Raw genomic sequence first — 12,466 nt, 5'->3', positions numbered from 1 at the left:
ACCCTCACCTGCGTAGATTCGAGCGCCTTCAGCACCGATTTTTGCTGTGGCTGGGTGCCATAACTCGGTCTTCATGTCCGCCGCTCGACTACCAGTCACTGTTAAACACGTTCGGTTGCGCATCTATCAAGGCCCGTCTGACTCAGTCTGATCTGATGTTCGCGCGTTCAGCACTGAGCGGCCAAGTAGACTGTGCCGACATCGTGGGAATGTTCCCGTTGTCTGTACCAGGCCGACGCACGCGACGCCCTGAGCTGTTTCACGTACCTCTTAGAAGTGGCAGAGTAGACTCGGTGGACGGTGAGGAGAGGCTTTTTGGTGCGAGTACCTCAGCTGCTCAACTCTCTCGTGCAGAGCAGTCCCCATACTGACTTATTTCAACCATCCCGGTCCTTAAGATCGGATATAGTTCGGTTTGCGGGAAGTCAGGGTACCTTTTTGTGAGCATTTGCCAGCTCGATGGCGATTTGCTGTTTTTTGTGCAACTTTTATGTCACATTTTGTGTTTTCCCATCAGCCTCGTGCTCGTTTTTAGGCTCTTTTTTAGACTTTACTTGCGTTTATTCTTGATAACTTTGCCATTTCAGCTGGATATCCGGTGGATGGTAACATTTTTTTGTTGCTTTTCAAGCGCATCCCTTAACATGGGTTTCTATCATTTTTTATCATGCCCATGTTTATGTGCTTTTGCACTTTTACTATCATATCCTCATGTAATTATTTATACCTATATTTTATCTAGACTTTAGTACACACACGGATGTCCGCGTGTGGGTGTGTGTTTGTGTGGGTGTTTTTTGTGTTTGCGTGTGTGGTGTTTGTGTGGAACTTTGACTGCAGCCGTAACTGGGCATTGGCCTGTGGTTGTTTTTGGAGAAATAAATAAACAATACTACTAATAGTCTAATACCCGGCAGGACCCCTACTCGCTGACTTGACCTGACATGGCCTAACCTGGCCTAAACGCATGAAGACATCATCTGTGATTAAAACTAACATAATATTCGCGATCAGCACCCCAAAAAAACCCTTAGTAGTCACACTTTCCCACGTTCTAACAGGTCCCGATTTTCCCGTTTTTTGAGTCATTGACCTTACCTAGAAGGTCAAGCAATGACCTAGGACCTTAACCCTCGCCGGCACAGGCCATTTTGCGTCCTTCGACGGCACAAGGGTTGGTACGACACCCCTCGCGTTTGGCCCCTGATCGAGCAAGAGCTTCGCGAAAAAAACGAGCGTGTTGCCCGTCACGAGAGGAAGCCGATGATATCCAATTTTAAGGTCCTAGGTCATCGGGTGACCTTCCAGGTCAGGTCAATGACCCGAAAATCGGGAAAAACGGGACCTGCTAGAAAGTCGTAAAGCGTGGCTGCTATGGAGTTTTCCGGGGTGCTGATCACGAATATCGTGTTAGTTTTGATCAGAGATGATGTCTTTAAGCATTTAGACCAGGTCGGGTAAGGTCAGGTCAGGTCAGGGGTCGTGACGGGCATTCGTAATACGTGTCAACCGCCTCTGACAGCTTCGTAACATGTTACGAAGGCACCAAAACTATTAATAAGTGTTCAAATGGTTGCTAAATTTAAAATCAGCTCCAAAAACTAGCCTAGAAACATGTAAAACTCGAAAAAGTGAACCGAGGTCACCAAAGGTCAATGACCTGACCTGACCTTCAGGTGACCTTGACACCCAACCTAATGCATGGGAGCAACATCAAGTCACATGTTTGAACGTTTGAAACCACGAAAAGCTTGCAAACGGGCGGCTAATGCGAGCCGACATACGCCGAATCGCGATTCCGGCCAAACATGGTCTCGGAAAAGAGGTCACAGGTCAAATTTGGGTCAGGGTCATGAAATTTTCAGGGGGTAGGTGTAAAATTGATCAATGCTAGGGTACGGAAAGTTTCGTTGCGATCGGCCGCTTATTACGCGAGTTATTTGCGAAAAACCTTAGAGGGGTTGCATCAACCCCCCTGTGCCGGCGAGGGTTAAAACTGGGTATCATCGGCTTCGTTCCGTCACAGGCAACACGCCCGTTTTTTCCGCGAAGCTCTAGCTTGATCAGGGGCCAAATGGCTAAGAGGGGGTCCAAGTTTGCACAAGTTTGGTACCCTCAGGGTATCTAAAGCATCTGTTCACGAGTGTGAAAACCAAAAATGAGCCTGATCTGACTTGTAAGATGGTGGTCAGAACTCCAAATGTGAACAACCCTAAATGCTAATCATTTTTACTTTGAACTGACCTGTGACGTCATCGGTGACCTCGAGGTCAATGAAATTAGGTTTCGTTCGACAGTTTTTCCGGGGCTATCAAACGCCGTTTGAATTTTTACGATCGGCCCAGTAGTTTCGGAGTTAAGAGGGAGGCTATGAAAAGCACCCCCCCCCCCCAGAAGGGCGTGTTATACGCAGACCCCAATGGGGCGCGGGTTAATGATCCGTCCCATCTCATTTCTCTTTGCGCAGAATTGATCGAAACATTGCACAGAACAACTCATGAAAACATTGACGTCGAAAACTCACGCACATAGGATCCCCATGGCATACACTTTGACTGTTAAAACTTAAAACACCCGTTTATTACATGGCTTGTCCACGCCCCCCCAAAAAAAAACTTTGTGTTTGAGGCCCCTTTCACCCTATACCAAGATATTGCATGACCAAATAGTTGTCATGCTTAAGTTATGCCTGCCTGCTCTGTGTTTGAACCGAACGCAATGACAAACTCACATGACCACTGTATCTGCCACGGAGCCCTATCACCAAGCCCCTTAAAATAGGTTTCGTGTGTGCTCTCTGATTTATTTGGCTGCTTACTGGCACTGCATTGTGACACTTTCGCGAGACGCCGTCCCAGTTGGAGGGTTGGCTGCTCAGTAGCCCCCTATCGACGGGCGGGTGGTCCCTCCAGTAGGGATCATCAGGCCGGGCGCCGGCGCACCCCCCCCCCCCCCAGTCTGAGCCGCTTCCTGCTTCCAGTCTGGCGCGCCGTCCGGTCACGGCCGTGCCGCCGCCTCCGCCTGCTTGGCCTCTGCGCGCCGCGCCGCCGCCGCGTCACTGGCAGTCGTCACCGAGATAAGGCTGCACATGGCGACCAGCGCGAAGCCGCCCTGAACCAGGAACAGCACGGGGTAGCCGTCGCGGCGCAGCAGCAGCAGACGCGCCAGCAGCGGAGTCACCGGCGTGAAGAGGGCGCGCGCCGTATTCATCAGGCCCAGCAGCACGCCGGCGTTGTGGTCGCCGAACTCTCCCCTGAGGAGCGGCAGCTGGCAGGCAAAGAGGGCCGCGCAGCTGGCCGCCAGCGCCCACACCCAGGCGCAGTAGGCGGCGGCGCCCAGCCGCGGCGCCGCCGGCACCGTGCACAGAAGACTGGTCAGCAGACCGCTGGCCACCACCAGCGCAGAGCGGAACGACGTGGCGTCCCCCAGCTGGCCCCAGAGCAAGTTACCGGCCAGCGCGAACAGCGGCGACACGGAGCCGACCGTGCTCAGCAGCCGGTCGTCGCTGATGAACGTCTGACCGAACGTCTTCCACGTCACTTGGAAGAACTCGAAGGCCACCATGGTTGGCACGTAGCCGAGCAGCAGCTGGTAGAAGCGGCGCGTGCGCAGCGCCTGCCGCACGGAGAGACCGGCCTTGTGCGGCTGTCCGCCGTGTGCGGGCGCCGCGCGGAGCAGCAGCAGCGCTGGCGTCAGCAGGCCGGCCTGCACCAGCGCCTGCAGCAGGAACGCCGCCGGCACGCGGCGCAGCAGCTCCGGCTGCCAGAAGTAGCCGCCGGCGGCCGGCTCGGCGCCCGTCCGGTTGATGTAGCCCGTCTGCACCCAGTTGAACAGCACCGGACCGAGCGTGAAGCCGCCCATGTTGACCCCCAGCGCCAGTCCGCAGCGGCGCGGAAACCAGGCCACGCAGGTCAGGCTGACGCTGGCCAGGGCGATGCCGATGCCGGCGCCCTGCAGCAGGCTGTAGGCGGCGATGAGGCCGATCAGCGGGCCGCGCACGGCCAGTGTGGAGAGCGCCGTACCGAGCAGCACCAGGCCGCCGCCCAGCGCCGTGGCCGGTCGCGGCCCGAGCCGGGCGTGCAGCAGGCCACCCAGCGCGTACAGCGGCCCCATGGTTACCCGCAGCACAGAGTCGAGCCACATGGTGTCGGCGTAGTCGACGGGCAGCGCCGCGCCCGCGCGCAGGTACGACGTCACGTAGGTGGTGAGGTTGCCGATACTGAAGCAGCTGCCCAGCGCCAGACTCACGCAGAAGCAGGAGGCGAGCACGCCGGACTGTCGGAGGCCGCCGGCCGGTCGGAGCCCGGCGGCGGCCCCGGCGGCGGCCCCGGCGCTGCCAGCAGCTGCCATGGCCGGTGCGGCTGTGGCGGCCGGCGCGGGCCAACTGCCCGCCGCTCCGGCCCGACCGCCCCGCGCGCCGCTGCCGCCCTACCACTTGGTTAACTGACAATTGCTGTTTACATTGGAAGCGGAAACATAAGATTCGGGGCGCACGTAATGGAGGCGGCACTGCTCTGCCTCTCTGTCTCTCTGTCTGTCTGTCACTGAGAGCACTGCAAAGTTACAATATCTTTGGACCGTGCAGAGGCTTACGGATGACGTCATATGTCAGAAGTGTATATATTGAGTAGAAAAAACATACAGCACATGGGTGGACGCGTTTCGTCAGAGACTTTTTCAACGCCCGAATATCGATAAAACAATACGAACACACAAGAACAAAGCTAGCAAGCACAGTTTCATATCTGTTGATATATCGCGTGCACATATTATGAGAATGTGCCTAAATGCAAATACACCTCCATTGAAAAAGAAAGAGAGAACACATATATAAGACAATGCGCCTGGAGTCTCTGCGCCTGCGCAGAGCCGAACGGTTGACTCACCGGAGGCTCCCGTTTCGATCGTCCGGAAATCATTTCTTTCGTCATTGTATCGTATTACCTCTTGGTGCTTTACATCGAGTAATCTTCGCTGATCATTTAGAGCATGTTTTCATGCAAGGCAAGTGAAGTGTTTTCAAGATAAGTGCACTTCTATTCTAAGGTACGTTTTTCAGGAAAACATATTTTGCGTCTATTTTGTCTCCGTGCCGGACATAAACTGTAAAATCTGCCATCACTTTTTTCTCTCTCATAAAACGTGACGTTTTGAGCCAAACTCTCTCAGTTGAAGCATTTTTTAGTGCTGCTGCTAAACTACATTTATGAAGAATACATTAAGGGAATTCTTCTCGGGACGTACTACCATAAGAAAAAAGGAATAATGACTAAAATAACAATGATCAAAGGAACACATTCACCCTTTATATTAAACCAGAATCTGTTGTGTTTCACAATGCAGTCAAAATAGTTGGTGTGCCCACAAGACTTTTTTCTTAACCGACATGGACGGCACGCTCGATGATACAACTGAGCAGTCTCAAGACGTAACATGCCAACTCTGCAGTATTGCTTACAAGAGAAAGCGGCACATCCTATGCAGTTCCTGTGGCCAGGCCTGGCACCTGACGTGTGCGCGCCTGAAACGGAGGGAGGCCGACGCACTGTCGTGTTGGTGGTGCCCGAGGTGTACCGGGATCAGTGGGACGACACCTGCTAGCGAGGCGAAGTGTCATACCACCTCAGTCACCCCAACAGCTGACCAGTCACCAGATAGCAACGAACTGGCTCTCCATCTAGCCCAACTCAGACAGACTCGCCGAGTTATTAGACGAATCCTAAAGGTGCCAGGATAACCGCAGCCGAAGCATGCACCTCTTTTCTTGAAGCCGTGGTTAAACAGAACACAAACACGGCTTGGGAGCGACTGCTTCTGTTTCCATATCTTGCGCTTCATTCGCCTGAGCATCAAGAAGACCTCCCCAGCGGCCCGCGGCCCATCACTCACCTCCAGAATAAGACGACAGCTGGGCAGTTACATAGATTCAGCTTCCACTGAACATGACGCCCACCGAACAAATCGCGCAAGCTCTCTAAAGCCATCGCACAGCAGGAACCGCTCCAAAACTGAGAAAAGCGAGCGTTTACAGCGAAGCGTGGCCGCGAACTTAGAAGACGGAGACGTGCGAGGGGCTATTCGACTACTAGCATCCAAGGACGAAATCGCCCAGAACTCGCAGGACATCATCGACAGCTTGCGGCTCAAACATCCGTCCGCTCCAGACGATCTGGCATGGCCACCTGGCCCCGATGATGCAACACAGCCCTACCAGGTCACCAAGGCCGAGGTTGAAGCATCCATCGCCTCATTTGACAACGGGTGCAGCGCAGGTCTAGACGGCCTGCGTCCTGCTCACCTCAAAGATATGACAAGTCGGGCCGCCGGAGAGGCCGGCACCCGACTCATTGCTGCTCTCACGGCCTTTATGAACCTGGTCCTCACAGGCGGCGTTGCAACATTCGCACGCTCTGCCTTCTTTGGAGGAGCGCTAACAGCTCTGCGCAAACCAGATGTCGGTGTAAGACCGATCGCTGTCGGAAACACTTACCGACGATTGGCTACCAAACTGGCTCTGAAACCACTCGGTGCCGAGTTGGGCGCTTACCTGCGACCAGCACAGCTCGGCTACGGAACCACAGGTGGATGTGAGGCTGCGGTGCATTCAACGCGCCTTTTCAATGACAGCCTTAAAGAGGATTGTGCCATCATCAAGCTAGACATGCGTAACGCCTTTAACAGCGTTCGAAGGGACCTTTTTCTTCGTCAAGCTCGAGAGCACGCACCAATGACCAACTATGCACCACCTTCTATGGCAGGCATACAGAGAACCTTCGCCTCTGTTCTACGGGACAGCCATCATCACCTCCGCCACTGGACTCCAACAAGGTGACCCGTGCGGGCCAGCCGTGTTTTCACTCGCCATCGATGAAGTTGTCAAGGCAGTGAAAGCACCGTTCAACTGCTGGTACCTGGACGATGGAACCATTGGCGGTAGCGTCAGTGCCATATGCTCGGACTTGAATGAGCTGATTCCAGCTATGGCCAATGTTGGTCTCCCAATCAATCCCAGCAAATGTGAGATCATTTTACCAGCCGACATCACAGACGAGCGGAGGAAGGTTTCTGTCTCAAGGCTGCGTCAGCTTATCCCAGGAGCAGCTGTGACCGGCGAACAAGGGCAGACCATTCTCGGGCGCCTATCAGCGAAGCTGCCACCGAGGCGGTCATGACAGAAAAGCAGGGAGAACTCAGTCACATGATTGAGTGTTTACGTCACCTGGACGCGCACACATCCATCTTTCTCCTTCGCAACTGCCTATGGCTTCCCAAACTGCAGTATCTTCTGCGAGCCGCCCCTCTCTATCGGTAAGCCTTGCTCCTTGAGAATCTGGACGCAGTCCTGCAATCAGCGCTGATCAGTATCAGCAACGTCAGGCTGACAGGAACCAGCTGGCAGCAGGCCGTTCTCCCAACCAGGTACGGCGGTCTCGGGCTCCGGCGGCTTGTAGACGTCGCTCTACCGAGCTACGTTGCTTCGCTCCACTTGTGCCTTCAGGTCATATCTTCCTGTCTGCCTTCTGCAATGACCTCAAGCGCCACAGCTGAGCGCGAAAAAGCTGTTGCCGACTGGGAAGACGCAGCCGAGGGCGAACGTGCTCCCGAAGGAGAAGAAGCGCGAAAACAAAAGACCTGGGATACAGTGCTTGCCAAGAAACAACAAGAGTCGCTGCTTTCACAATCCAACCAGTTTGTTCGCGCCAGGCTCCTGAGTGCCTGTGCTCCAGACAGCGGGGCATGGCTGCATGCTGTACCTGCAGCAACCATCGGCACGCTTTTGGATCCGGAAACCCTGCGAGTCGCTATCGCCCTTCATCTGGGAGCCGAGGTGTGCCGCCCACATCGCTGTAGGTGCGGTTCAATGGCTGACAGCAACGGCTATCACGCACTCACCTGTAAGTTCAGCGCTGGGAGACATCCAAGACATACCGCGCTGAACGACATTATCAGGCGGGCATTGTTGTCGGCAAGAATCCCCTCTCTCTTGGAGCCAACAGGTGTAGACCGCGGAGACAGCAAACGCCCAGACGGCATAACAGTCTTTCCATTCACCAGGGGCATGTGTCTAGCTTGGGACGCTACTTGCGTGAACACGTTTGCTGAGAGCCACGTTCTATCAGCAGCTGTTTCCCCCGGATCAGCGGCCCGTGAAGCAGAGGACAGAAAGTGCAAGAAATACAGTGGCCTTGCACAGCGCTTCCACTTCGAACCAATTGCCTTTGAAACAACAGGAGTGTGTGGCTGTGGACCTTCCACAAAAATATTCATTCGAGATCTCGGGGCAAGGATGGCCTCCATATCAGGGGATCATCAAGAGACAGCTTGGCTGTGGCAGCGGCTGGCCCTTGCCATCGTTAGGGGCAATGCTGCTAGCTTCTTGCAGACAACGGACTTTTCCGATTCCTCGCCGAAGACACCAATAGATATGGCAGGCAAAGAAGCGGAGAAGAACAAGTCTAGTGCAGCTATCGGAGTCGTAACGGCGCAGAATGGCGGTCCGCTCGTGCTAGGGCCTGCGGTTCGATCTCTGTCACGGTGGCGCTCTGTACATCGGCCGGCGCGCGAGAGCGATACATCTTCGTCTCGGCAGATGAGCATCGCGTTTCGTCGAGGTGAAGAGGAGTCTAGCGAAGCCGGTAGCTCTTCTTTCAAGATCACCCAGCATGTGTGTCCGCCACTGCTGCCTGGCAAGTTCGATGAGGGCAGTCAGGTGCTGCCGCAGGGCAGGAAGCCGCAGACTGACACCGCTGACGAGTGTGGGCAGGCGCTACAGCGGTCTGACAGAAAGCCGCCAACCGACGGCCCTGGCGAGAGCAGCCAGACGCCACAGTCACCCTGCAGGAGGACGCAGACGGAAAGCACCGGCTCGCAGCTGATCACGGCTACCCGGTGGCTTGAGTCGGACACGAGCGCCAGCGACCCGCTCTGCATTGGTCTGCCGAACTACGGCAACTCGTGCTATCAAAACGCCACGCTTCAACCTCTGCTGGGCCTGACTCCGTTCCTGAGCGACATGCTGTCGCTGATTTCCGACCTGAGCCCAGGGGAGAACAGCCTCTGCCGCACACTGCATGGTGTCGCGGAGTTGATGGTGCTCCGTCAGAAGGGGCTCAGCAGATCAGTCTCCAGCCATCTCAACGACCTTCGCGACGTGTTCGCCGACATCGATCCGGCGTTCCGAGGCATCGAGATGCAGGACGCCAACGAGTTCTTGCTGCGCCTGCTAGACACCATGAAGGAAGAAATCGACGCGCGGCGGCCGACCGATAACCTTGTGCGAGACAACTTTCAGTATCAGACCGTCGAGAGCTACATGTGCACCAAGTGCCATGAAACGGTGCTGAAACAGCAAGAGAACATATGCTGGTTTGTCAGCGTGCCGCACCGCCAGGGCACAGAGACGCCCACGCTGCAGGACGCGCTGCGGCTGTGCATGCGGCCTGACCGGCGCGAGCTGCTCTGTCAGCACTGCCGCCATGACGAGTGCCGCGTCACCACCAAAATCAGCCAGCTGCCTAGGACGCTTATAGTACAGCTTAACCGGTACGTCTTCCTTGGGGAGGAATCGAAGAAAATCTGCTCCAACGTCGGCATTCCCAAGCTCCTTTCGCTGAAAGAACATGTCGCGGACGACGTCACCCGGCCCCCAGAGTGGAAGTGCACAAAGCCTGCCCTGTGCATCCTATCCGACTTCGAGGAGTCTGAGGCGCCCAGCTCGGGTCCGTCGCCGCCGCCCGCCGCCCGTGGACTGTCACCAGTGCTGGCCACCGCCGGCTTGCCGGAGTCCGCCGCCGCCGACTCGCCGGTGTCGGCCGGAACCGCAGCGCCGGCGCGTCCCCCGTCACCGGCGACCGGTGCTGAGCCGCCGCAGCCGCCGCCAGCGCAGGCCGAGCTGGTGGTGCTGGACGCCGACTCCAAGTTCAAACCGGCGCGGACCTGCGAGAGCAAAGACCGCGAGCTCCAGGAAGCCATCATGAGGTCGCTGGAGGGAGCGCCGGCTGACGCCTCGGAGCAGGCACACCTATCGGAGCTCTGCGTGGAAGACGGCCAGTCTCCCCGCTCAGTGGACCTGGCCGGCGACTTTACCTACCTGCTGGTGGGCGTCGTCAGCCACTACGGCAGCGCCACGCACTCTGGGGCACTACGTGTCGGATGTGTACAGCGTCGGCAGGGACAGGTGGTTCCACTACGACGACCGGCGCGTCAGCTGTGTGGACGAGGCCGACGTTCTGGGCGAGGCCGGACACCAGAGGAACGGCTACATCTTCTTCTACCTGCACAAAGACCTTTGCGACCAAGTGGTCAGTGTGGAGGAAGCCGGCGGGGCGCTGTGACCGCCGCGTCAGGGAGCGGCACCGGCGGCGGAACGGCCCCGACCTCCTCCGTGTGTATGGCTGTATGTGTCCTTGTGTGCGTGTGCGTGCGTGTAAATCGCGTTTGTGGAAAAAATCTGCGATGCAATATTGTAATGGATCTTACACGTTAATATACCGGGGAAGCCTTCAAAAAAATATATATATATTATATATATATATATATATATATATATATATATATATATATATATATATATATATATATATATATATATATATATATATATATATATATATATATATATATATATATATAAATATATATATATATATATATATATATATATATATATATATATATATATATATATATATATATATATATATATATATATATATATATATATATATATATATATGTAAGACAATTCATGTTGACAGTATCTGTTTTCTATTTAACATTTATTTTATATTCTGAGTACAATAGTTATACGGCCGCAGATTTTGCCCATTTTGTAAACCCAACCCGTGTATTGATTGTTTCGTTCGTTGCAATGTATGCCGCTTCCGTCGCCTTTCTACTTCCTTGCTTTTGCACTTCGCTACCACTCTCGCCCCTCCCCAATTCGTTAAATGATTCGTTGAGTGAGCATGAAGCACGAATGCACTGTGTTCCATGTCGTTTCTTACATCTCGATCTCTCCTATGTTCCTTTAATCTTTTGTCCATGCCTCTACCTGTTTCACCTATATATGATTTTTTCACAATGCCCACAGGGTATGTACAGTCTGTCTTAAAAGTACCGCGCAAAGTGACGGTGGATCCATCGAGCCTGACTGAGCAAGGGCCTGCTAAATTTGGGTCACTGAAGCAACTGACATCCTTATCCATTCCCTAGGTCAATTGGTCGGTGACTTTTAAATTAAAACAGGCCCTTTCTCGGTCAGGCTTGATGGATCCACCGCCACTTTGCGCGGTACTTTTAAGACAGACTGTACCTGATATACAACGCTAAGATCTACATTCTTACTTATTTTCTTTTGCGTGATCTCTCCTACTTTTCTGCCAGAAGTCAATGCGACTTTGACGCCTGTCGTTTCAAGTTCTTTCGCGATGTTTTCGGCTGCTTTTGAGTTCGGTAATGAAATATATCTTATGTCGTTCTTTCGTTTCGCTTTAGCTTTTGCTCTGTTTCGAATGTTCAACGCTTTTTTCTTGAGACAAATGAGATATCCTTTGGGATATTTAAGCTTCATGAAACTGGAAAAATGTGCTCAATTTCTTCAGCAAGATACTCCTCACTACAACTACGAAAAGCCCTTAAGAAAAAGCCCAAGACCACCCCACTTTTAACTCATTCGCTATGACCGGAAAAGAAATGAACATAATCTTCCCGGTTTGTAGGCTTACGATATACTTTGAATTTTGCACGACTATCGCTTCGGACTACTTCCGTATCTAGGAAAGCAATGGAAGCTCCCTTTTCTGTTTCCACAGTAAACTGAATCTTCGGGTCGACTGCTTTGAGTTCGTTGACTTTGGCGTTCAAATCGATCGTTTTTGGTACTATGATGAAAGAAAGCGCGGTTTTAAGGCTCATGATTATATATTATATAAATGCAAACGATGTGCTATGCACGAAACAGTTGTCTCATTTTCTTGGCCCTATTTTGAATACAATTATTAGCATGAGGCTTAGGGTTTTCATTGCATTTATATATATAGTTTTTGGTACTACTACCAGCACGTCATCGACGTATGGTACCCACAGAACATTGTTCCCCATAATATTTTGGTAGGTACCTGTTTTGTTCCAGCCATTCCAAATACACACACTGTTGGCAGTGGGTTGGCACTGTTGGCACTGTTACACTGCACTGTTGGCAGTGTAAAGTGGTTCTGTCTCATTTACAATTGGACCATGAGTCCGTAAATACAGTTCTCTCTCTCTCTCTCTCTCTCTCTCTCTCTCTCTCTCTCTCTCTCTCTCTCTCTCTCTCTCTCTCTCTCTCTCTCTCTCTCTCTCTCTCTCTCTCTCTCTCTCTCTCTCTCTCTCTCTCTCTCTCTCTCTCTCTCTCTCTCTCTCTCTCTCTCTCTCTCTCTCTCTCTCTCTCTCTCTCTCTCTCTCTCTCAAATACAGGCACGCTGCT

General features: G+C 53.2%; 2 protein-coding genes across 2 annotated transcripts; one reads left to right on the top strand and one right to left on the bottom strand.

Annotated features, from left to right (window-relative positions):
• Positions 1-2,997: 2,997 nt before the first annotated feature.
• On the bottom strand, positions 2,998-7,843 carry LOC122387637 (oxalate:formate antiporter-like). The gene is made up of 2 exons (XM_043377993.1): positions 7,755-7,843; positions 2,998-4,228 (listed from the first exon to the last, which is right to left on the bottom strand). Exons 1-2 carry the CDS (start codon positions 7,841-7,843, stop codon positions 2,998-3,000), a joined length of 1,320 nt encoding a protein of 439 aa, XP_043233928.1.
• Positions 7,844-8,590: 747 nt separating this feature from the next.
• Positions 8,591-10,334, top strand: LOC122387636 (ubiquitin carboxyl-terminal hydrolase 37-like). Its single transcript, XM_043377992.1, has 3 exons — positions 8,591-9,719; positions 9,882-10,128; positions 10,172-10,334. Exons 1-3 carry the CDS (start codon positions 8,591-8,593, stop codon positions 10,332-10,334), a joined length of 1,539 nt encoding a protein of 512 aa, XP_043233927.1.
• The last annotated feature ends 2,132 nt before the right edge of the window (positions 10,335-12,466 follow it).

This window comes from Amphibalanus amphitrite, unplaced genomic scaffold (genome assembly GCF_019059575.1).
Source record: "Amphibalanus amphitrite isolate SeventyFive unplaced genomic scaffold, NRLGWU_Aamphi_draft 000293F_arrow, whole genome shotgun sequence".
Classification (NCBI taxonomy): domain Eukaryota; kingdom Metazoa; phylum Arthropoda; class Thecostraca; order Balanomorpha; family Balanidae; genus Amphibalanus; species Amphibalanus amphitrite.
Note: the sequence above shows the minus strand (reverse complement) of the source record. Positions and strands in the feature narration are given on the sequence as shown.

Bases quoted from the DNA above. Each gene is read 5' to 3' on its own strand.
- LOC122387637 (XM_043377993.1), bottom strand. From the start codon at position 7,843: ATGTGGGCGGCACACCTCGGCTCCCAGATGAAGGGCGATAGCGACTCG. The intron at 4,229-7,754 runs GTACAGCATGCA...GGCGCTGGGCAG, and splicing joins CGTGCCGATGGTTGCTGCAG to CTGCTTCAGTATCGGCAACC.
- LOC122387636 (XM_043377992.1), top strand. From the start codon at position 8,591: ATGAGCATCGCGTTTCGTCGAGGTGAAGAGGAGTCTAGCGAAGCCGGT. The intron at 9,720-9,881 runs GTCCGTCGCCGC...AGCCGCCGCCAG, and splicing joins GTCTGAGGCGCCCAGCTCGG to CGCAGGCCGAGCTGGTGGTG. The intron at 10,129-10,171 runs GCACTCTGGGGC...CAGCGTCGGCAG, and splicing joins AGCCACTACGGCAGCGCCAC to GGACAGGTGGTTCCACTACG.